At 31.8% G+C, this 23850-nt stretch overlaps 2 protein-coding genes across 2 annotated transcripts; one reads left to right on the top strand and one right to left on the bottom strand.

Moving 5' to 3' along the window:
• The first annotated feature begins 711 nt into the window (after positions 1 to 711).
• Positions 712 to 3641, top strand: LOC123919702 (patellin-3). Its single transcript, XM_045971690.1, has 4 exons — positions 712 to 1826; positions 2545 to 2669; positions 2796 to 2946; positions 3057 to 3641. The coding sequence occupies exons 1-4, from the start codon at positions 924 to 926 to the stop codon at positions 3309 to 3311; spliced, it is 1434 nt and encodes a 477-aa protein (XP_045827646.1). The 5' UTR covers positions 712 to 923; the 3' UTR covers positions 3312 to 3641.
• A 5016-nt stretch (positions 3642 to 8657) lies between these two features.
• On the bottom strand, positions 8658 to 12741 carry LOC123919701 (patellin-3-like). The gene is made up of 5 exons (XM_045971689.1): positions 11506 to 12741; positions 10297 to 10665; positions 10066 to 10190; positions 9453 to 9594; positions 8658 to 9250 (listed from the first exon to the last, which is right to left on the bottom strand). The coding sequence occupies exons 1-5, from the start codon at positions 12466 to 12468 to the stop codon at positions 8996 to 8998; spliced, it is 1854 nt and encodes a 617-aa protein (XP_045827645.1). The 5' UTR covers positions 12469 to 12741; the 3' UTR covers positions 8658 to 8995.
• Positions 12742 to 23850: the final 11109 nt, after the last annotated feature.

The following is a 23850-nucleotide window of genomic DNA, read 5'->3' as shown; positions in this document are numbered from 1 at the left end:
TTTAAAAATGTTAAGTTGAACATTACATTTTTACTTATGAATTATTACGGAGGGAGTATATATAATCGCTATGATTTAAAAATGTTAAGTTGAACATTGACACAATAGCAGATACTTGGTGAAGAATATAAGAAGATTGTTGGAAAAGGATCGAGAGATGCACATTCTTACATGAAAGTTAATGAGAAATGTTATTTGAACATCAATTTTTGGACAACTTTTGACAACATTCTCTCTCATACTCACATTACATTCTTATTCTCTCTCTTCCTTTATCTCTCTCCATTGCTTTTATCCAATAGGAAATTGAGAAATAAAAAGTGTCCTAAAGTTGTCAACAAATTGATGTTCAAATAACACTCCTCAAAGTTAATCAATATCTAGATGTTATAGCTAATATAGGATGCCAATTAAATAATATGTTGTTTATTTTAATAGTTATCCGAGTCAAATTAAACATATTATTGCCTCTAATTGCAAAGATATTTTTATATGGTCACGTGACCAAATAAATTGTATTTGATCACACTCACAAAAAGTAAAATAAGTATTCTAAAAATAATTAAATAACATTAATTTTGCCAAATTTGATCACATAACTATTTAAGAATATCTCCTAATAGTATGTGGCATAGTAATTTTAGTCAGAATTTGTAATATTTTCTCGTGTTAAGCCATCTATGATATTAAAAAACAAACCTAAACTTTTTTATTTATTAATTGACCGAAAAAAACCTTTCTTTTATTAAAAAAGATAAAACTTTGAACACATGCAGAAAAACAATGACAGATAGCATAGGAGTCGGCTGAATGTCGTCTTTTGAAACCCTCTTGGAGTAAGTAAATACTACTTACTTACTCACAGACACACTAGTTCAACTTTATCCTTCAAACCTCTCATCCTTCAAACCTCTCTCTCTCAAATGGCTGAAAATGACAACTCTAACCCTACTCCACCACCACCACCACCACATGAACAAACCGATCCATCCACCGTAACTACCTTACCGGATCCAGAACTAAAACCGGAACTCCCAGTCACCGACCAAAATGAACAACAACACCAACAGAATCCACCTTTGCAACACACCGAATCAGAAACCGATTCAAAAGATAACACATCACAAGATGTAGTTGCAGTTGAACCCGAACCCGAACCCGAACCAGTAACAGAACAACGAAATCTCCAACAGCAAAAGAAAATTCCACAGAATCTAATCTCATTCAAAGAAGAAAGCAACAGAGTAAGCGATCTCTCCGATTCCGAACGAACTTCCCTCCAACAATTCAAAAAACTCTTAACCGAAACCCTAACAGACCAGCAAGTTTCAATCTACGGCGTTCCTCTTCTCTCCGACGAACGAACGGACACAATTCTCCTCAAATTCCTCCGAGCAAGAGAATTCAAAGTCAAAGAATCACTCACAATGATTAACAATACTCTCCAATGGAGAAAAGATTTCAACATAGATTCACTTTTGGATGAAGATCTTGGTGATGATTTAGATAAAGTTGTTTTCATGCATGGTTTTTCGAGGGAAGGACATTCTGTTTGTTATAATGTTTATGGTGAGTTTCAGAATAAGGAACTTTATGATAAGACTTTTGGTAGTGAAGAAAGGAGGAATAGGTTTTTGCGTTGGAGGATTCAGTTTTTGGAAAAGAGTATTAGGAAACTTGATTTTAATCCTGGTGGTGTTAATACTGTTTTTCAAGTTAATGATCTTAAAAATTCTCCTGGTCCTGCTAAAAAGGAACTTAGGGTTGCTACTAAACAGGCTTTGCAGTTGCTTCAGGATAATTATCCTGAATTTGTTGCTAAACAGGTTGTTTCACATCCTTAATTTTATTGTTTTGCTATCTAAGTTATTTGTTATCTATGAGTTAATCACTATTTTAGTAGTTGAAATTGTAGGGTTTGAACAATTTAGTTCTCAAATTTATGAAATAGTTCTCCAATTTATGAAATATTGAGTAGCAGAATGTTTCCCTAAACTTGAAGGTCTTAACTCTTAAGTTAATTCAATCCCTATGTCATGTTAGATTCGGCTCCCTTGCAGTCAGGGATTCTCTGCATTCACGCAGTCAGGCATTGGTGTTCGTTCAGTCAAGATATGAAGGTCCGTATTCAAGCTTGGTATTTTGATTTATAAAATCAAAATCTGCATTTTCTTGGACGGATCAGACTGGACCGCCAACGATGTCTCAAATGTGTGAATGCCGGATTCGCTGACTGCAGGGAATCCAAATTCCTTTTGTTGGCATCTATTTTGAGATTCAAATTTATCAAAATGGATTAAATTGGTTAACTGATGGATTGAATTGATTGTTGATATTCAAGTTTAGTGATTAATTTGTCATTTTGTAAATTTGGAGGAACAAATTACTTGATTCTTACAATCTTGAGGATCAAAATGATGGTGATTCACTCATTAATCTATTTGTCAATTTCGAAAGGGGAAATTAATAGCAGGTGTGAGTCGTTACAATGGAATGATGACTGATATGGTGTGTTTTCTTTGTTATTTAATTTCAATTCTCTAGGTTTTTATCAATGTGCCGTGGTGGTATCTTGCATTCTATACCATGATCAATCCATTCCTGACTCAGAGGACAAAGAGTAAATTTGTGTTTGCAGGCCCAAACAAGTCTCCTGATACGCTTTTCAAGTTAGTGAAATGAACAATGAGCATCGTCAGCTGCCATTGAAATCTGAAGTCTTTTTTATTTGTTTGTTGGGTTGCGATTTGTGATTTGTGAACTTACTTTCTATATTTGTTTATGAAATTGTATAGGTATATTTCTCCTGAGCAAGTGCCAGTTCAGTATGGTGGCCTGAGTGTCGATTTTTGTGATTGCAACCCGGATTTCAGCATTAATGATGCCACCACAGAAATTCCTGTAAAGCCGACCACAAAGCAAACTGTGGAAATTGCTATTTATGAGGTGCGTTTGCGAGCGTTTTTTCGCTCTTCTTTTTCTAATTGTGCTAAACTCTTTGTTTTTGTTAGTCTAGAAATGGAATAACTCAGCGAATTGACTTGTGTGTTCTGCAGAAATGCATTATTGTCTGGGAATTGCGTGTTGTAGGCTGGGAGGTTAGTTATAGCGCTGAATTCAAACCCGATGCTAAGGATGCATATGCTGTCATTATACAGAAGGCTACAAAGATGTCCCCAACCGATGAACCAGTGGTTTCCAATAGCTTTAAAGTTAGCGAACTGGGAAAGTTGTTCCTCACTGTTGACAATCCCACCTTGAAAAAGAAGAGGCTTCTTTACCGGTTCAAGATCAAACCCTACACTGAGTGAGACAAAATCATCTCTAGTCTCGAGTGATTTTGGATACATGAAGGAAATTTAGCTTGAAGATTAAGAAGTATGTGTGTCATAATTCGATCATATATCCCATTATTCATCTATAGTTTTGGTTGTGAGTTGATTTCATATGACTTTCACTGTTATTGTATTTAATACTTATTAATTTCAAGAAAAACATTTGATAGATAGTCTTAAATGTGTTCTTTTATAGCATTTGAATTTGAAATGGAGTTGGTTTGAGATTATGTGTATTAGAAGAATTATCTGTCACTTTAAGAAAACTAGATTGAAGAGATGTATCAATGTAAAATTTTTGGCCTATGTAGATTGACTTGTTTTATTTGAGTTTATCAACCGACATAAGCATCTGGGTGATGAGACTGTTTGATAGAGCTTATGAAAACATCGTATGACATGTCCATAAGTTGTTTCAACTTATTTCCATAAGCTCTACAGAATAGCCAATGAAAATAACTTGTAGGTTATATGGAAATAGTTTGACCTTATTTTTGGTAATAGTAATAGCCTATACATAACCATTTATATGATAGGAGATAGTTGTAACTGGTTGCGAAAACATAGTTCTATTCATCCATCATAACGTGTCCCTCTTTTTGCCGGCGACATTTTAAATTAGGCTTGTTCTAGAGTAGACCTTTTTGATAGGTGGTCCTTTGTAGATCAATATTTGAAAATAATTCAAAACTCCAACAACGATAGATGTCACCTTCCGAAGTAATAGTTTGCGGTTCTCTTCATTCTCACAGTTGACGGTTACTTGATTGATAATGGTTTGACAAAAACAAAGAAAACAAATGAGTACCTCAAAACCCAACTCATTCATTTTTCTTTGTTTTTGTCACATTGACACCAACTAGGTCATTGCCTTGGTGATAAGGACGAGGAGGACTGCAAATTTCTACGTCTGAGAAGTGTTGTCGATCGTGGATAGTCTCAAGTAATTTTTGAAGTGGTTCACCGTACAACCTTTCTCTGAATTAATATCCACCCTGTTAATTTATTCAGGAACAGAGGGTGTGTTTGGTTTGAGAGAAGAAAAAAAATACAGAAATTAATGAATGAATTTGGACTAAAGTTACTCCAAATTACATTATTTTTAGATGAGTTAATAATGTGTTATGTTAATTATACCTTCCTGAGTTTTAAAATTTTCCTCTAATCTTTTATTAATATGGAAAGAAAACTTCTGCAGCAGCTACTATCCATTTTGTCTCTAGGTGTTTGTTGGGAATCCAAGCATGAGTATATTAGGAAAAACTTGTTTAGAACTTAATGATGCTTATCTCATGATATAAGCACATGTTTATGGAATCAAATGTTAAAAGAAACCAATCAATTTTGTGTTTAGTGGAAGAAATTATTGCAAGTGTTGCATGAGTAGCACAGATGCTTTACAGTTGTAAAGAAATGACATAATCAATTCCTGAATAGAAAGTAGCTAATATGTCCCTCTGCCTAGGTCCCTTCCCTTCTAGTAGGACAAGTTATGTTTTTTTTTTTTGGCTTCTGTCTCTTGTGAGCAATTATTAAGGTAGAGAATTGTCTCATATAGATCCTACAATGTTCACCCCACCCTCTTGTTAAACCACATGTTGGTATAAATACTTCAATGGATAATGAGAAAATATCTATTTATTTTATGCAAAATTATCTCTTAAACTCTTAACTTTATCTTTTTAGGTAACAATTCGGTCATTTATATTATTTTTTATGATTTTTTTTTTCATGTTTGAATATGAATCTCAAATTTTAAATCTATTATTTTATTTTTCCTATATGCTCTTAAGCGGTTATGACCTAACAATGAATTTGAATCTTGAAAAATCATATATGTAAACATGGATGAATGATCAAATAGGACAAAAATAACATGAGACAAGATAAAGATTAATATGTTATATCAGTGGATATTTCATACTTATTACGAAAATGTCATTTATTCAATTTAAATCATTGAACGAAGTTATTTAACCGAGTGAAATTAAGTGTGTAATCTGCATCATCTGATTATAAATCAAAGGTCAAAATGTACAGCATGAAACCGCAAATGCAAAAAATCACAATTCACTTACATGGTTATAAGGGGAAAACCACAAAAGCAAAAATTAGAAGAGTTATCAAATTTAGTGTCTGATACATCTCAAATAGCATTACACCTGACGATGAAGGAAAAATAATTAGAAAGAAAGAAAGAAAAAAAATAGAGAGAGAGAAAACAATTCTGATGTTGGTTTTATTCACTTTTTTTTTTTTTTAATGTAGATACACATAAAACATGCATATTCACGCGGGCCTGTGTAAGTAAAAATATTCTAATTGTAGGTCACAAAGCTTTCCTTTGTCTGGTATCAATGTCACATTTTTTGTCTTTTTCTTTTTGTTTGAGTGGATCTTTATTTTATTTTCATCGAAATTTAATTATTTATTTGAAAACTCAACATTAATATATACAAGTGCGAGTTTGTCTATATATATATATATATATATATATTAGTGCGAGATTTCAAATTTGAATCTGAATTAAAGTATTGAGCTTAACAAAATCGACATTGTTAGTTAAACTATATCTTATAGTAATAGGTTAAGAGTATTATGTATTACTCTTTGTAATGCCTTTTTATTTCTCACACAAGAAGTTTACATTCAGACATAGTGTTTGAGAGGGGAAAAAGGGTGAAAATTCATCATAGTCATTCACAATTTTCATATGACTCAATTTAATCTCTAATAAAAATAAAACCCAAATTAGTTCATGGTTTGTTATAATAGATGGATTAATTTGTCCCAAGTATGAAAATGTCATAACCAATTTGAATTTAAAAAGAGATTTACTTCTCGCGCCTCTTGGAAGTCCTCGTACGCTCATGAAAATTTCAAAAATACACCTCCCTACTCCGGCTACTTAAGTAGCGACCCAGAGCACAAAATCTCGGTAAAAACAGTTCACATCTCAGTTAGCATACCTTATAAAATAGGGGCGAAGGAAGGGAGAAAAATACCTTACAAAATATTAGATTTTAGAATTTTTGTCAAAACTCTCGTAAAATTAAGTAAAAAAAACCAACTCAACTCCATTTTATTGGAACATATTTTAAATTTTTAAATAAACTTTTAAAATTTAAAATCATATATTGCTTGTACTTCGGTTATAGTCTAATTTCAACGGGCTCATATAGGACATTGCTTAAAAACATAAAAAAAAAACCCAACACCTAAAATCTTAAATTCATGTTGTTGAGTAGTATAACACTATTTCTTACTTTCTTCTTACGTGACCATAAAATGGAAGGAAATAGGTATACACTATAGCTTTGATTCTTACGTGTCATTGAAATTTCTTGTATAATGAACAATATTAAAAAAGTTGTAAATTAAACGTGTCATGCAAAGTGTTAGAAAAGGATAAATACAACTTATACTATTGTTTACTATTTGGTAGTTGGAATGGACCCTCAAATTAAGATGCCTCTATCACTAAATTAGGTGGGACAATTTTTCTATTCATTGTCTATTATCAATGATGTGTTGTAATAACTTGTAATACTCACCAAAATTAAAGAAACTATATTTTTAGCAAAAATCATAATGATGCTATTATTTTATGTGTGAAATAAATTAAGACAACAATGCAAACCAGGGTGCCAGACCCAGTTTGTGTAGACCACTAAAGATAGTTCGAAAAAAAATTCGACAAAAATTAATCATAAACAAATATGATACATATATTATGATAAAAATACAGACAGATTCACTGCATGTGTGGGATCTGCTGCGTTCTTCAATATAGAGAGTAGAGACGATTCATACAACTGAATATATTTACTTTCAAGTTTCTATTATGAAAACGACCAGAAAAATATAAAAATATCTTCTCATAAATCATCCTTATCCTTATCATCTAAATACAACTTTTTTTTTTGCCCTACAAATATTCCCTCCAATACTTTTTATAAAAAATATATAGGTTAATAAAAAAAATATATAGGTTGTTTTAAAGAAAGAGATATTGATCACTATTCTTCAATAATATGTAAATATAATAATATATTTAAGTCTCTATATTAGGATATCAACAAAAACATTTTTAAAACAACCATCCTACAATTGAAACATTTTAAATAAATTATGTCTAATGCTAAAATCTCTTCTCCCCCATCACAATCATCAAAGCATGTGTTCTAAATTGGGTTCGTCACGTCAAGAGACAACTCTGTCAATTTAAAAGATGTTTTCTCTTCCGACCCCAAAAATTCAACATCATCTTTAAGGTGGATCATGTACATCTCCACTAATGTCGCATAAATTTGTCTCGCCTTTTTATACTCTTCCTATTTCCTAAGATATATCTACGAAGTATCTTATGCATTTGATAAAAGGCAAAGTCTATGGTGCACAAGTGACTTAAGTTGTGCACAATGCACAAGTCACCGAAAACACTATAACGAATACGAATTTTACAAAATTCACCGTTGGATAGAAATTTTATATCGTATAGATCATCCATAAATTTTTTAAAAAAAATTAAAAATTATTTGATATGTTATTGAGACCCGTTAAAATTAACTGTTTATGGATTTTTATTCAATACCGTTAATTTTGATAAGTCTCAATAACATATCAAATGATTTTCAAAAAAATTTAAAAAAATTATGGATGATCTAAACAATATAAACTTTCTATCCAACGGTGAATTTTATAAAATTCGTATTCGTTATAAAAATATCGAACACTTGTGCATCATGTACCACTTAATCAAGTGGTGCATGTTAGACAAAGCTTTGGTAAAATAGTTTAAGGATACTCAAACTATTTGAAATAGAAACAAGATACTCATCTTATTATCTTATGCTAACTATTACCACTTGTAGGCTTCTTAACTTGTAATGAGCTGATGGGGATCCTCTCCATGGACTTCTCACTTGAGGATGTATAGTGAGATCACATAATTGGATTTGATTCAGTAACTGCGTATCAATCGTCTGATTTAGATTGACGGCTGAGATTGTTTAACTGCATTACAACTTATCTATAATTCGAACCGTCTTACCTCAACTCAACAGTTGTGATTGAATATATCGTGAAACTGCGTGTATATGCTACAACAGCAGATCCAAATCCGAAGATCTCAACCATTCAATTGTTTTTTAATAATGTTGAATAGGCTAAGTAACTCAAATGGGTGGTTGTGATTTCATTAGACTATACTGTCACCGCAGAGGATCCATTCCCTCAAATAGGGATAAGAACAAGCAAAACTCATGCAGTAAATAAATAAGTATAAACCCTTCAATTTCAAAGTCACAAAACAAAACAAGATAACAAAAACAATGAACTTTTCTTTTACTAATGAACCCAATTGTGTCCCATCCAGCAAAAGGTTTCATCCAATTTCAATACAAAATAAAGAAAATACCACATTACTATTTAAGATAGTAATAATAATAACTGTAAATAAAATTGCCCAAACTTGAAACAAAATAATTTACAAACCAAATGAACAAAATACCCCTATAAAAGAATATAAGTCACCCACCCAATAACTTTCACAATAATGTTATAATCCTTTTAATGAATACAAAACACCCTTATTTTTCTTCACCTTTGGTATCATTTTCATATCAATATCAATTCAACCATTTTTCCTTGAAGTCTTTTTACTCAGAGATTGGTATGGTCTTGGACCTGTAAAGGAGCTTCTTTTTCTTAGATGATTGGTTATCTATGGTGAGTATAACCTTACCAGGTTCACCAATTTTGAAGGTGTTGCTAATTATTGTTTCATCAGCTGGAGCAACTTTCCTGTTCTTCTGGATAATCACAGTGTATCCGTCTTCAGCACTCGGCACAAATTCAGCTCCATAGTTCACACTCCAATCCACAACTCTTACTTCCCAAACCAAAGTGCTTTTCTGCACATTCAATCATTTTTAGTCAATACATCAAATATCAACATAAGGATTACGGTTTTAAATTGCAGTTTGCAACCGTATTTGCGGATTTTGAAAGTCTCTGCAACGGTTCGTAGTGTAACCGTGACCGCAATTTAAAATCATGATAAGGATCTTAGTTTAGAAAATGAGATTTGTATATCGAACAATTTTTGTTTCTCACCTCAGAAATTGGGAACTCAACAGCATGTTTTGTTGCTGGTTTGATAGTAACCTCTGTAGCAGGGTCAGCAGTGGTGAATTCCTGTTCACCCTCTCGGCTCAGTCCTCCATATTGAACTGGCACTTGCTCAGGAGCAATATATCTGTTCCAGCCAAATATTTATTGATAAAAGCTTAGTAAATAACAACAATAATAATGATATATTAATAGCATATGCTCCCAAAGGTTCAAAAAATTGTCCGCAACTATGACAGTGATGTCAAGGTTTTAATGTCTATGCAACTACGACTACGACTCCAACTCCAATTGCAGTCAAATCTTATAATAGTTTAAAAAAGTCTAAGACTGCGGTGATCTGAACCACAAAATCAAGATTTTTTTTTACCATGATTCTCGCAATATCCAGGACTGTGGTGTGACTTAATGCCTGGCCTAAGTGGTATTTGAAATCAATTTTTTTCACAATATCAAGTATCGCAACACAAAGCTACTTCAAAGAAAATTAAAACCTTGTAGGTACTAATGTGTGTGTTTGTGGCAACCTTCTTAATGGACTTAAAAACATGACTTATATTTATGATGAAGCACTAAAAAATGTGAAGGAAGGACTTACTTGAAAAGGGTATCAGCAGATTTGGAGGGTCCAGCAAATACAAATTTGCTCTTAGTCCTCTGTGTCAAGAAAGCACTTAAAAACCTAGAAAAGGCAAGGTACCACCAAGGAACATTGATAAAAACCTACAAAAACAAAAACCACAAATTAAGCAGTTATATTATTCGTCACCACTAGACATGAAAAATCACATGTTAAAAAAAATTACAATAAAGAAAAGAGAATTCAAACCTGTTTGGCTACAAATTCAGGATAATTGTCTTGAAGCAATTGAAGAGCCTTGTTAGTAGCTTGTCTAAGCTCCTTCTTACCAAGTCCAGGAGAATTCTTAAGATCATTAACTTGAACAATAGTAGAGATACCAGATGGAGTGAAGTCGAGTTTTCTAATGCTTTTCTCCAAAGACTGAATCCTCCAACGAATAAACTTGGTTCTCTTCTCATCATCGGAGAAAGTGTTTTGATACAATTCTTTGTTCTCAAACTCACCAAAAACATTGTAATAAACAGGGTGACCTTCTTTGTCATAACCATCAGTGAAAACAACTTTGTCCCAATCAGTTCCAAGATCTTCTTGAAGAAGTGCTTCAATTCCGAATTCCTTTTATTAGAAATAAAAGTAAGTTAGCAACCAACAAATAATGAAATTATTAACAAAGTACTCCTTCTTTCTAATGTAGGAACATCACTTTCAAACAAAAACTACTCCCTCTTAAATGAAATAAAAGCAAAATGAATTAAAAATACGTCCCGTGTATTTGGTCCAAATTTGAGACCAAATACAATTGAATTTTAAAACTTTTCGCTTATTTATTCTATTTTGTTCTAGATGGAGTGTACTTACTGACTAAATACAATCCTGTTTGAATTGACTTAGGGCCTGTTCGAATTGGCTTATTTGAGCTTTTCTACTAGCATAAGTTTTGTGAGACTCTTTGAGAGAACTTATGAAAACAACTTAGGACAATTTCCATTTGTTTTTTTCAGCTTAATTTTATCTCCAATATAGCTTAAGAAAAAAGCTCATAGCAAATATAAAAACAAATTATCTTTATTTCTTTTGCTATAAAAATAGCTTATCTACACTTATACATAAGCGCTTATTAGGATAAGTGCTTGTGTTATAAGCTGCAAATAAGATGTTTATCCAAACAGACCCTTATTAAAGTTTGAGAGAACTTATGAGAACAACTTATGACATGTTTAAAAGTTGTGTTTTCAGCTTATTTCTATAAGCTCTCCAAAGAAGCTTATGAAAACAGCTTATAGATTCTACAAAAATAGTTTGACGTTATTTTATCTTGTATTTTAGAATTAGCTTATTCATATTGATAAAAACTTATCATATAAGCGCTTATGCTATAAGTTGCAAATAAAGCTAGTAATCAAAGCAAATAATTATATCCTATCTAACAACAAACTACAAACTAATTATATATACCTTTCGCCAAATCACTGTTTGTTTGATCATTGTGTAAGCTTCTTTGACCTTAAAATCCCTAGCTCTGAGGAATTTCAAAAGAATCACATCGCTTCTTTCATCAGCTAGTAACGGAATTCCCCATATTTCAACTTCTTCTGGTGTAGTAGGAGTAACTTCCACCTCAGCAACAGCAACAGCTTCACCAACAGTTTCAGTTACAGGTTGTTCACCGTCAGTAACCGTAACGGATACTATACTTTCTTGAATAGCTTCAACCGTTTTTGCACCGTCTTCTTCGGTACTTGTCGCTATTTTCTCAACAACCTCTAAGACACTCTCCTCTTTCTTCGCTTCAGGTTCGGCTTCAATTTTAGCTTCGGTTTTAGGTTCCTCAGAACTTGAACCTTTTTCTTCTTCCTTCTTTTCAACTTCTTCAACCTTTTTCTCTTCAGCAACTGCTTCTTCAACCTTTTTCTCTTCAGCAACTGCTTCTTCAACCTTTTTCTCTTCAGCAACTACTTCTTCAACCTTTTTCTCTTCAGCAACTACGTCTTCAGTTTTCTTTTCTTCTTCAGGTTTTTTCTCCTCGGCTACTTCAGCAACAGCTTTAGTTGGCGGCGGCGGTGGAGGAGCAGTAAACTCATGTTTATTAAGCGCTTCTTGAATAAGCTGTTTAAGTTCATCAAGTGCTTTTTTCTGAGATTCAGGTAATTCAGAAACCACGTTAGTTTCTTCCTTAAAAGAAACCGACTGCAAAATCTTCTTATCGGTAGCAGCGGCAGTCTCATCAGCAGGTTTAACATCCTCAGCCGGCTTCTCTGTCTCTTCAGCAACAACAGGAGGAACAACAACGGCGTCAGCGTCGGCGGCGGCGGCTACAACTTCTTCAGCCTGTGGTGGCGGCGTCTTTTCAATGGTAGTTTCAGATGTGGCTGGTGTTGTAGCCACTTGTTCAGTTGGTTTTTGAGGTTCCTCAGCCATTAGAGAGAATTAGGGTATTGAATTGAGAGAGAGTAAAGGGGGGTGTGTGTTGTGGTGTGGTAGGGTATGATGATAGAGAGAAAAAAAGAAAGAGTGAGATTGGTTTGTTTGGAATTGGAGACAATAGGATTGTTGTGTTTTATGTATAAGAGATTATGATGATGATGATATGGGAAGAACCAGTCTGTCAGCCAGCAGGTACATCACTTTGTGGGACCCATTTTCACCTCTGTCTTAATTTTCTCTTTTATTCACAATTTCCATATTCAATTCTTTCCTTTTTCTATTTTTTTCCCTTATTTACTTGCTTCTTTTCTCTCCTATTTTACGGTAGCATGCATGAATAACATGAGAGAAAATATTGTTAAAAGATTTAAAATCTAAATTTCCTCTCTTTACGTTATTGAATATCTGGTGTATTAAAGTCATTAGATTTAACCTAATAGTGAAAAGTTTGGGTATGTAGGAAGTTCTAAGTTTGATCATTTCTTATTCCATTATAACAAAAAAAAATATTTGATGTATAATGTATTATAATTTATATTAATTATTAAATAAATTTTAAAAAATAATTTTTATTCTTAATATATAGTATTTTTTTTTTGTATTCATTTTTATTTTATTTTTATTACCATAATATTGATACAAAGTTTCTATCGTCGTTAGTAATATAATATCTAGAGATGAACCTGTGGGGCACACAATGTGGGTTCTTCCTCTCAATAAAATTTTCTTCATATGAGTCATGAATTGAACTCCCAACTACATGTGGAGATCAAAACTCTTATAATTTAGATCAAATCGTTGCTGGTATAGTAATTTATTTTTAATAGTAATTGGAATTTGGAAGGTGTACTTTTTGGTTACAAGAAAAGTATTGAAATGAATATTTTTTAATTTCTTTATGAATGTTTGGTAAGGATTTTTTAAAAATAGAAATATTATAAAATAATTTAAATTATTTGAATGGAAATTTTTCAAAAAAGTTATTTATATTTATAATAAATAAGCAAAACGAGAATTATACCAAAAAGGTAAAAAAGACAAAACGAGCATAAATCATTTATATTCAATCAATTTATTTATATAGTACTAATTTGTAACTCAATGACAGAAATTAAATTCGTGGTCTTTATGTTTGGACATTTTTCTTAAGATTGATCTTTTTATGTTTGACAACTTCTACTATTTCTTAGCCGTCATCATTTTTTTTTTTCTTGATCTACTCCCTCCGTTCTAAAATATAAGTAAAAACTGGTCAATGAAAGTTGATATATTTGGTTTAAAATTTAGTCCAGATACATTCACTTTTGTTGACATCCTTTTACTTATATTTTGGGACGGAGTAGTATTAGAGAGTGATGATTTAGGGTCAATATAGTCCTAAAATCATTTATCCAAATCGTTTTTCTTTCTATTTTAATTAAATAAGTGTGATTTCCACATATGTTTAGTATTTCTTTTGTTTGTTTTTGGGATTTCATCATCCTTTGTTTTGATTTTTCCGTTTTAGTGCAGAGTATTGTTATCCCGTCTTAGTGCGGAATATTGTTATCCCGTCCTGATACGACATTCATTTGTTTAAGCAAGTTGAACTGATTCACTGCTTTGCTTTGGTTGGGCTTTAAGAGGGCTTGACCTTTGATGTATGGAAGTACGTGGTTGAAGTGAATTCCTCGGAAATGCAGCCGGAGGACAATCTATCTTTTGACCCGATCGGACTCATGTAGTATATTTAAAGCCTTTTTAAAATTGGGCTTTCTAACCAGGTCCAATAAAACTCGTAGTTTGTTCGGGCCGGCCCCTTTCGAGCCATATAACCCATTTTAACAGCTATTGGTTTTTTGTTAAAACTCGTAGTCAGTCTTTGTTGTTGTCCTTTGGGTTTGTGAAGGCGGCGAGCAGCTTTGTGTTCATAGCTTGTCTGCTCAGATTCTAATGACAATTCTTTGCTGGTGGTGGTTTGGCTGTGATGCGGCTTAGTGATTGGTTCGGTCTCTAAAAACCATTATGGGTCTGTTTAAAATCTGGTTGTTGTGGCTCGTGATTGTCACACTGGATTCATTCTTGTTTTTGGTTCATCACGTGTGCGGCTGCAACTCCGATAATTTATTGTCCGCTTCAGTTATCTGTGACTGATTGGATCTAGTTGGCTAGAAATGACCTTGAGTTTACTATTGATCATAGTAAATAGTTGGTACTCCCTCCGTCTCAAATTATAAGGGGAAAAACAAAAATCACACTTACTAAAAAAAAGTAAAACATAATAATTTGTAGTATGTGTTTTGGTATTTTTCTTGAAAGAAATTTCATAGGAAGATGTACAAATAATTTTTATTGGTTAATTTGCATTTTATTTTATGAGAATAAATAAAAAATAATTATTGAAAAGAGAAATGTTGGTTTTTTTCTCTTATAATTCGGGACAAAGAAATTGAGTTTTTTCACTTATAATTTGGGACGAAAGGAGTATCTGATTCCGCTTCTCCTCGAGGTGATGTATAATTTATTTTATAAATATAACAAAACAAAATTTAGTTGAACGTTTGCATCAGTCATGCAGTTACTTGAAAAATATGTAATCTTAAACTTACGTGAAAATGAATAATCCTACTTTGTTGGGTTTTGATCAATTTTTTTTTAACTAGTCGGTTGACTAAAAATTTAACCCTTAAGATGGATAGGTAGAATGATCGGAATTCGAACATCAATCTCATATATATATATATATATATATATATATATATATATATATATATATGATCAAATTCCTATCAACCGACCGAGCTAAACTCACGGGACAGGTTTTGATCAAATTCTATTATTGATGATAATAATCATGCTTACAGAACAAATAAAAAATAAATGGATGGTTATTTAGTAGTAATCAAAATTGAAGGAATAATTTAAATGTCAACATCAATAAACATTTTGAATCTCTAGTGCCGTGTTATCATTGATAAGAATAAGATTTAGTCTCTGTGAGTAATAAATAGTGTATAGCTGAAAAGTTAGCTTATAAGTTAGTTGATTGAATTTATAGTGTTGGATAAAATTAGCGGTTGAACTATCTTATAAGTATGAAATAACATAAAAAATATATGTTTAATTAATATTTAATTTTTTTCAAGTAAGATGGTAGGAGTAAAATTGGAAGAAAATATGATAAGCTATAAGTTATAAGCTCATAAGCTATTTAAAATAGCATTTGAAAATAAGTTATAAGCTAGTAAAATAATCTATAAGCTCTTTTTAAAAAACTGTTACCAAACAGAACTTTTAGCTTATAAGCTAAAAGCTATAAGTTAGCTTATTGGCCTTCCCAAAAAGAGTCTTATAAAAGTTATCATCACACTACTGATAATTGATCTAATAGTCACAGTTCCAATTCATGACTCTTTTATGTGAAGAAAATTATATTAAGAGATAAAAAAAAAATAAAAAAAAACAACTTTATGTCATTTATAACTATAATATAAGTTAGTAAAAAAAGAAAGAAGAAAGGTATCATGGTAAGACCATCAAGAATCCTTATTTTGAGCAATTAAATTTTATTGTATGGAAGTCTTTTTGTTTTGATCAAAATGTTTGAAAAATTGAATTAAGCATTGGGTTTATGAGAGACTTCATTTAACTGTTTGAATAAATCGCTAAAACACCGTAAATATTGTTGGTTAATTTATAATTCGATCAGTTGAACATCTTTTTTGGTAATTAATAATTAGTAGAAGTAGAACAGTCTAATTTAGTTCTTTTTCGTTTTCTCTTTAAAATATTGGGGTTGATTGTCAAAGAAGCTATTATGTACCTTAATGCTTGTCAATTTGAGGAGTGCTAGCAACACACTCCAATAACAAACACACTCTAACACACTATCTTTTATTGGTTAAAATTTATATGGGTCCTATAAAAGTTATATGGGTCCACATTTTTTTATGGGACCCATGTGAATTTCAACCAATAAAAGAGAGTGTGTTGGAGTGTGTTTGTTAAAGAGTGTGTTGCTAGCATTATTCTGTCAATTTTTATTAGTTATCCATTTTAAGAATATATGAAGCAATGATTTATATCAAAAGACGCTGTTAAAAATTAAAAGATTTTTTCTTGGTAAACACATACATTGATACATTTGAAAATGATTATGAAGATTTTAGATTTAAATACACATTTTTATATAAAAAAAAAGTTTTTTAATATATTTTAAGAGAAATACTAACAAGTGTCCCAGAAAAGAAATCTCTATGATAGGTTACGATATGGTATAGAGGGATCTCCTATATTCTCCTTTCTGGCTCCAGTTTGGTGGATTTGGCGTGCAAAGAATCGGCTGTGTATGGAAAATGAGGTGATGTGTTACTTCACCCTTAGAATTTGCCCCTAGAATTTTGTCCATCTGCTTAGAAAGTGCTTCTTAAATCACATATGGAGTCTAACCACTAGATTGGTTCCATGGAAGGTGTTCTTGGTATGATCCTGAATGTTGATGAGAGCAACATCGGTAATTCGGGAGTCCCTAATTTTGTAGGTTTTATTCGAAACTCTAATGGTTTTGCATGGGTCCACGATTTTGCTGGTAACATAAGATTTTCAAACATACTTCATTGGGAAATATTGGCAGTATACCACAGGTTAAGTTTGGCTTGGGGGTTGGATATAAAGGATATTTGATGCTATTCTGTCTCTAAGACCATTATCAAATTACTATTTGAACATGTGAATGCATGACACCACTATTTGGTTATCGTTCATAATATCAAGGAGATACTCGCTAGAGACTAGAAGATTAAAGTGGTTCATATTTTTCATGAAGGAAATGTTTGTGCCGATCTACTTAGCTAAATTTGAAGCTCGCAACCATGATGCTTATTCTCCTATAACTATCCTCCCTATTATCAAGAGTCTTTTCCTACTAGCTGATGCTAGTGAGACTTTATTTTCTATATAGTTTTATTTTCTCTTTGTCTTGCTTTTTCTTTTCCATCCTTGTACAAAAACAAAAACAAAAACAAAATAAAACACTCTTTAAGGATCTTCTTAAATAGAACATTTTCTTGAAAATGTGTAAAATTATTGAGTTGAAAATTGACATGTTTTAATAAATAATTTCTCTAAATGAAATTTTAAAATTTTTTTGAAAACACACTCGTTAATAAGACTCATTATAAAATTTAATTTATTATTTTTGATGAAAAAACCCCCAACCATAAGTAGTCTAGCGCAGACATATAACTCAAAGCTACTTTTAATTTGAACGCAAAATAACTATAACAAAAAAAATATTTAAAAGTGTTTTCGATTAACTAAAAGAGAATGAATCCTTTCTATTTTTTGTCTTAACTATTTGTCTCAATTTTTACCCCTTAACAAACTTCTCCTTTTTTTTTTATTCTTTTCAAATTTCAATATATCTTATCTTTTTTTTTTGCTACATTTTAAATGGTCTAAATTTCATATTATTGTGTCAATTATGTTTTACAATTGAGAGATTCATTCTCAAACTAAAAGTTGTCCCCATTCCATCAAACACAATGGTGAGTGACAACTGGCTACATGCAAATGCCTATAAATTGAATTAATCAACCCCTTCAGAGTTATCCATACCCTTTGTGAAGACATAGTACTATTGATTTCATAGTTAAACTTGGTGCCCTTACATTCAGACCAGGGACGGAGCTACATACATCAGTATGGGGTATGTGCCTGCACAATGATTTTTGAAATTGCAACGTATATACTATATGCCAATACTCCCACCCAACATATGCACACTCTATGAAATTTGCAACATTCATACTAGTTCAACTTATTACAACCACCTATATATCTAACATATAAAATTCTAAATGATTTAAATTTAAATATTATGCTAACTAGTCTCCTTGGACCACTGGATAAAAAATTAAAAAGTGAAATTTATATTGAAAACAATACATTTTATACTTTTAAGAATTTGACTACACAAATTTTAAGATATTTTACTATATTTACTTCCTTAACTAGTGTCATGGGGGCATTAGTTGGCATTTTCGAAATTCAAAATATAAGCATCAACTCTTTCATCATTTATATATATTTCTTTCGGTCTCATAAATAAGCATTTTTTCACTTTTTAGATTCATTCAATAGATAATATATCCAATCTATTATATAGATATATGTTGATTTAATAGATGATATCTATTGAATGAACCTAAAAAATAAAAAGTTGTTTATATATAAAATCGGAGGGAGTATTCTTTAAATCAAAATAAACCGTTACCATTAAGTTGTTCTATTCCAACTTCTTTTTTTCATATATAACAAAATAATAATCACTATATAACCTTTACTTTGTCCCGGAAGAAGAGTAAATGTGTCTTTACTTTTGTTCAAGTGTCATATTATGAAATTTTTTTGTTTTGTGTTTAACTCTATCGCCCCCACAACCTAAAATTTATGGCTCCGTCACTGCATTCAGTTTTATTTATTTTTATTGCTTTTTTTTTTTGTTAATAGTCTAGAGGCTAAAAAAAAAAAACTAGTAAGTGTATCATGATTAACGGGACATGTTAAAAAAAAAAAGTAAATTTAGAATTTTAATTTTTAACCCTTTCACTATTTAACAAAAAAAACAAATTAAATAGTGAAAGGGTTAATATACTCCTTAAATGGGTCTTTATTGGGTATGCTCTCAAACTCTTTGGATTTTGGGTACATATAATCTTATATTATCATTGATAATTATATAATTTTTTTTTGCTTGTTAAAAAAACTATTTGTCCTTATCTTCTTATCGTTTAGCATAGTACAAATACTCCATCCGTCCCAATTTAATTGACACAGTTGACTGTTGTGCACTATTCACACATGTTGTTTTGACCTTATTTTTCTACTAATAAACAAAAATAAATATTAGCATATAAGATGTTGTTTGATTCGTCTCGATGAGTATTTTCAAAATATTAAATTTTTAGAATTTTTACTATTATATAATTAAAAATATTAATCGTTAAAGTTATGCATCGGTATGCGAGAAACAGTCAACTGTGTCAATCAAATTGGGACGGAGGGAGTACAATGGAAAGGGATACCAAATTAAAAGTGGAATTAACCAGAATGATATTCTAGTACAAAAAAAATACGAGAACGATACATAGTGTAGTGTAGTCAAGGACTCATGGCGTGCACGCAACTAATTAAAAACAATAGTAATAAATCCTCAATTCAATTACTAAAGTATTATTACTTCTCCTACGTTCCTTAAAAATTTCTCACTTCTACTTAATCTTTAAAGTATATAAAAAATGCAAGTAGAATCTAAAATAATAAAAGCCTCAATAGGATAGATAATGAGAGATATATTGAGAAAATAGGCTTTTTATTAGTAGCATAACACCTTATGGCCTTAAATGAACGTGGTTGTTCATACTTTTATTAGGGTGGTCATTGTCTGACCTCGTCGCTATATTATTAAGACGTTACCTCTTTGTATTTCTCCTATTTTGAATAATAAAATGATATAAGTTACTGTTTATATAAAAAGACACCTTATTGCCTTCTTACAACCAAACCCTCAATAATTTAAGAAGTTGCAAATTTTGAAGTCTCCGAAGTGTTTAAGACTTCAAGTTCTTGTATATACCAATTTTTAAGGGCTTAAATCGGTGTATATATGTACAAATTCTAGCGTCTCAAATTTTGAGGATTCTATTTTTAAGATAAGAATAGAACTTTAAAATGTTTAAGACGACTCTAACATATACTTTAATTTTTTTTTAAGAAATAGTGCACAATTGTAATTTAATCTAATTTAATTGCTTGTTATAAATTATAATATAGTATCCACTTTGTTGGGTCGTGAGGAGAGAATTTCATTTAATTGAATTGATATTTTAGGTATTCTTAAGACATTAGGTTTAGTCTTCTCACTTATATATTGTTCAACTTTAACCCTTCCAACAAAAAATGTAACACTTAACTCACACTTAATAGATATCAACATTTCTCCCCAAGTATGAGTTTTTTCGTGTCCGCGAACCATCACCACTCTATTATTACTCCGTCTTAATCGAACCAGACTTTGATATCACTTTTGGGCTGTGAGGGGGAGCCTCACTGGGTTGGATCGATACATTGGGCTAAGAGCAACCACAAACGACTCTATCACAACACATTTCCCCAAAATCTTAAGAAATTAGGTTTATGGATCTCTCACTTATATGTTATTCAACCTCAACTCTTTTAACTAATGTGAAAATTTAACTCACAATATATCTTCACCACAAAAACACCAATTCATAAGACATTTTCTAAATAGCACATGTTTTAATGATATCATATTGTCTTAAATACCCCAATTGAGTTCCAAATTTTTTGTGAGGACCAATTTTGTGTATTTACTAAGAAAAACAAACAGTTACCTCAAAATAGAAAGAAAGACAAAAGAAAAACACAAACGTTCGTTCCTAACAAAGATAACAAGAGAATATACTAATCAAAGTAACAACTAACAAGAGCCGTTGGTGGTGGACCACGTTGTAAACTACAATGTCAAAGTAGTATATTCTATTGACACGTACCCTACATTCATATATTTCCTGGAACAGCCTGTTATGGAATCATAATCTACAAACCTTTATCACAACAACAATGCAAAAATGTAACGTTAACAACATAGCCAGTAGCCGGCAACAAAAAAGACATTATTGTATTGTAACAAAGTTGTATTGTGTATCTGTCTTTATAAAAGAACAATAGAAAAGTTTTATTTTTTGTCTTTTCACACATATAATATAATGGACCCCTCAAACAGCTTTGTTTTGTTTGGTGAACTGCCGTTATTTGAGAGTTTGGAGATGAGTGGAAGACTTTGGCATGACAAAAGTAAAGGGAAAAAAAGATGATTTTTTATATAAATTTTGGGAGAGAAGTTTGTAGTTGATAATGAGTAAATATCAATCTCAACAATGAATTCATTCAAGTGGTAAGAGCTTTGGTCATCTTAAGCATGTGGCCAGATGTTCGATTTATAACTCATGCGTATGGAGAAAATTCAGTTGGGAGGGAAGAACCCATCTTGTGTGCCCTACAGGTTCCCCAAGGAGATTAGTCATCGCTAACGGCGGTTGAAGCTTCGTACCAATATCATAGTAACAAAAAAAGTAAATATTAATAATTAAAATATTTTAATACTGAGAGTTGTTGTGGACTGGGCCTAAGGCCCACATAGTTGAGGAGATCCGTCTCCTCCACCGTCGAGCATGACCTAATTATGGAGCAGCCCAAGATCTCAAGGTCCAAGTCAACAGATGACGCGCCCAGCGCAATCGTAACGTTCGATATACTTCTCTCTAGTAGAGGAGTCAGATACATTATCTTGATCACTTTGCTCCACACTTATTAAGTTACTAACTTGAACGTCGGAGTACCTGCAGGTACAAAACCCCATCCCATTCACGCAAGCGAACATCACTGGCGAGGTCAACTATGATCCAAGTACGATCAAGAGTATTGTAACAATATATATTGTATTTGGATAATTTATTTAAACTTTTATGCAAATGATTTTTTTAGATGATTTCTTTTAAGTATATAAACGAACAAATTATTGGGCTTTTGATTCAGATTGTCTGCTGTCTTTATGCAATTACACGCAGTAGACAATTGTGATTAAAACGGTTTAAATATAACCGTTTAATAAAGAATTTGATCTAGCCAGATCAATGTTTAATCATACGGTCACAATCAGATACTGCCTTGACACGGTAACTGTGAAAAATCCAATCCCCGAAAGAACTCACCTTAACATATTTTTCACTAATAAACTAAGTGGATACTGTCTACAAGTCCTACAAGTCATAGTTCAACTAGTGAAAAATTGTCGAAATTGTTAGACCGAATGTCATAATCGGAATTCAAATCCAGACTCTCTCACTTATGTGTGAGTTTATAATAACTTTATTATTTCAACTATGTACTAAAGAAAACTGAGGTGGATACTCTGTAAAATTAATTAAATTAATTAAATTAATTTTTTTTGAAGAATATTATGTTAAGAGTTTTTCCTTTGTTGCTTCAACAAGCAACCAGAGCTGTTGGTTTATTCTTCTTCGCTGTCTCATTCTACTCTTCTCAATTGATTTTTTTTTATTTTTTGTCTTTTTATTCTACTATAGCTCTCTCTTTGTCCAAAATTAATTAAATTCAAGAAAAAAACGACAAAAACAAAATGTCAAGCATTTTTTAGAAATGAGAAAGGTTACGTGCCAAGGACTAATTTTGAACTTGAGAGAAATGGATTCCTCAATCTTTGCTTGCATAATGTGATTTCATTGTGGATATTATAAGCTAGCATCCAACTGGCATGACTATTTTCTTTTACTTTTTTCTTCAATAAATAAATCTCAAATTGGTCATTATAGGTAGGTATATAAATAACTTAGAATATTTGTGAATTATTCAGTTTTATTTTTTTTAAAAAATTAAATAAACAAATTCTAGTTGGTGATTTTGCTCAATTATTTAAATGAGTCAAATTTATAAGATTTGCATGAACGATAATAACAGTTTGTGAGATCTGCCAAGGTTTTGTTAATGTCAATATCAATGACATCATTTTTTTTAGGTAAAAATTTATATAAGTAATATATATGTTTTTTTTAACAAGCAAAAATGAGATATATTAATAAAAAAACCTCATCAGCACAAAATGTGCTAAGAAAGACTACAAGAGTTTACAAATAGTCACAAAAAGAAATACAAGCAATCATATAAGGCCCAAATATAGAAAAGAACTAGACCACCAACTACGGTAGTTTGAGACTAAAGTAACACTCGTCGTCTTCAACCACCTATAGGAAAAAGCCTTGATCTTGTCCAATAACTGATAAATAGTACTAACTGAGCACCTGAACAACCTGTGATTTCTTTCCGTCCACACAACCCATACGCCAGCCAGCCAAATGAGTTACAAAAAAGACTGTCGTGCTCTAGAACCACCAACTGAGAGAGTAAACTAAACAAAGTGATCCCGGATAGAAGTGGAAGCCGCTGAAGAAATGTCAATCCAAGAACGAACTAGATCCCAAAGTGAACAAAAAATGCTTCAGGAGATAAATAAATGATGAGCCGACTCAGCCCCCCACAACCAGATACACACAACTGAGCTGCAGGAGATAATATGTCTCGAGTGACAAGGTTTGACTTCGTAGGCAACCTGTCACGCAATAAACGCCATGCAAAAACGGAGACCTTCAAAGGAACCTTAGTGAAAGTAACTTAAATCCAACTATCAACTTTGCTTGCTAATGAATGAGATGTGGCGATTAATCACACCCTTCGTGAAGGGAATGCGTGTGCTGATGTTATGGCAAAGATGGGTGCTATGTCCTGAGAGTAGTGTTT

The sequence above is a fragment of the Trifolium pratense genome, linkage group LG4 (genome assembly GCF_020283565.1).
Source record: "Trifolium pratense cultivar HEN17-A07 linkage group LG4, ARS_RC_1.1, whole genome shotgun sequence".
Taxonomy (NCBI): Eukaryota; Viridiplantae; Streptophyta; class Magnoliopsida; order Fabales; family Fabaceae; genus Trifolium; species Trifolium pratense.
Note: the sequence above shows the minus strand (reverse complement) of the source record. Positions and strands in the feature narration are given on the sequence as shown.

Coding starts and splice junctions, on each gene's coding strand:
- LOC123919702 (XM_045971690.1), top strand. CDS start 924: ATGGCTGAAAATGACAACTCTAACCCTACTCCACCACCACCACCACCA. Junction 1,827..2,544: donor CTGAATTTGTTGCTAAACAG/GTTGTTTCACAT, acceptor TCAATTCTCTAG/GTTTTTATCAATGTGCCGTG. Junction 2,947..3,056: donor TGGAAATTGCTATTTATGAG/GTGCGTTTGCGA, acceptor TGTGTTCTGCAG/AAATGCATTATTGTCTGGGA.
- LOC123919701 (XM_045971689.1), bottom strand. CDS start 12,468: ATGGCTGAGGAACCTCAAAAACCAACTGAACAAGTGGCTACAACACCA. Junction 10,191..10,296: donor CTGAATTTGTAGCCAAACAG/GTTTGAATTCTC, acceptor TTGTTTTTGTAG/GTTTTTATCAATGTTCCTTG. Junction 9,595..10,065: donor TCTGCTGATACCCTTTTCAA/GTAAGTCCTTCC, acceptor TGGCTGGAACAG/ATATATTGCTCCTGAGCAAG.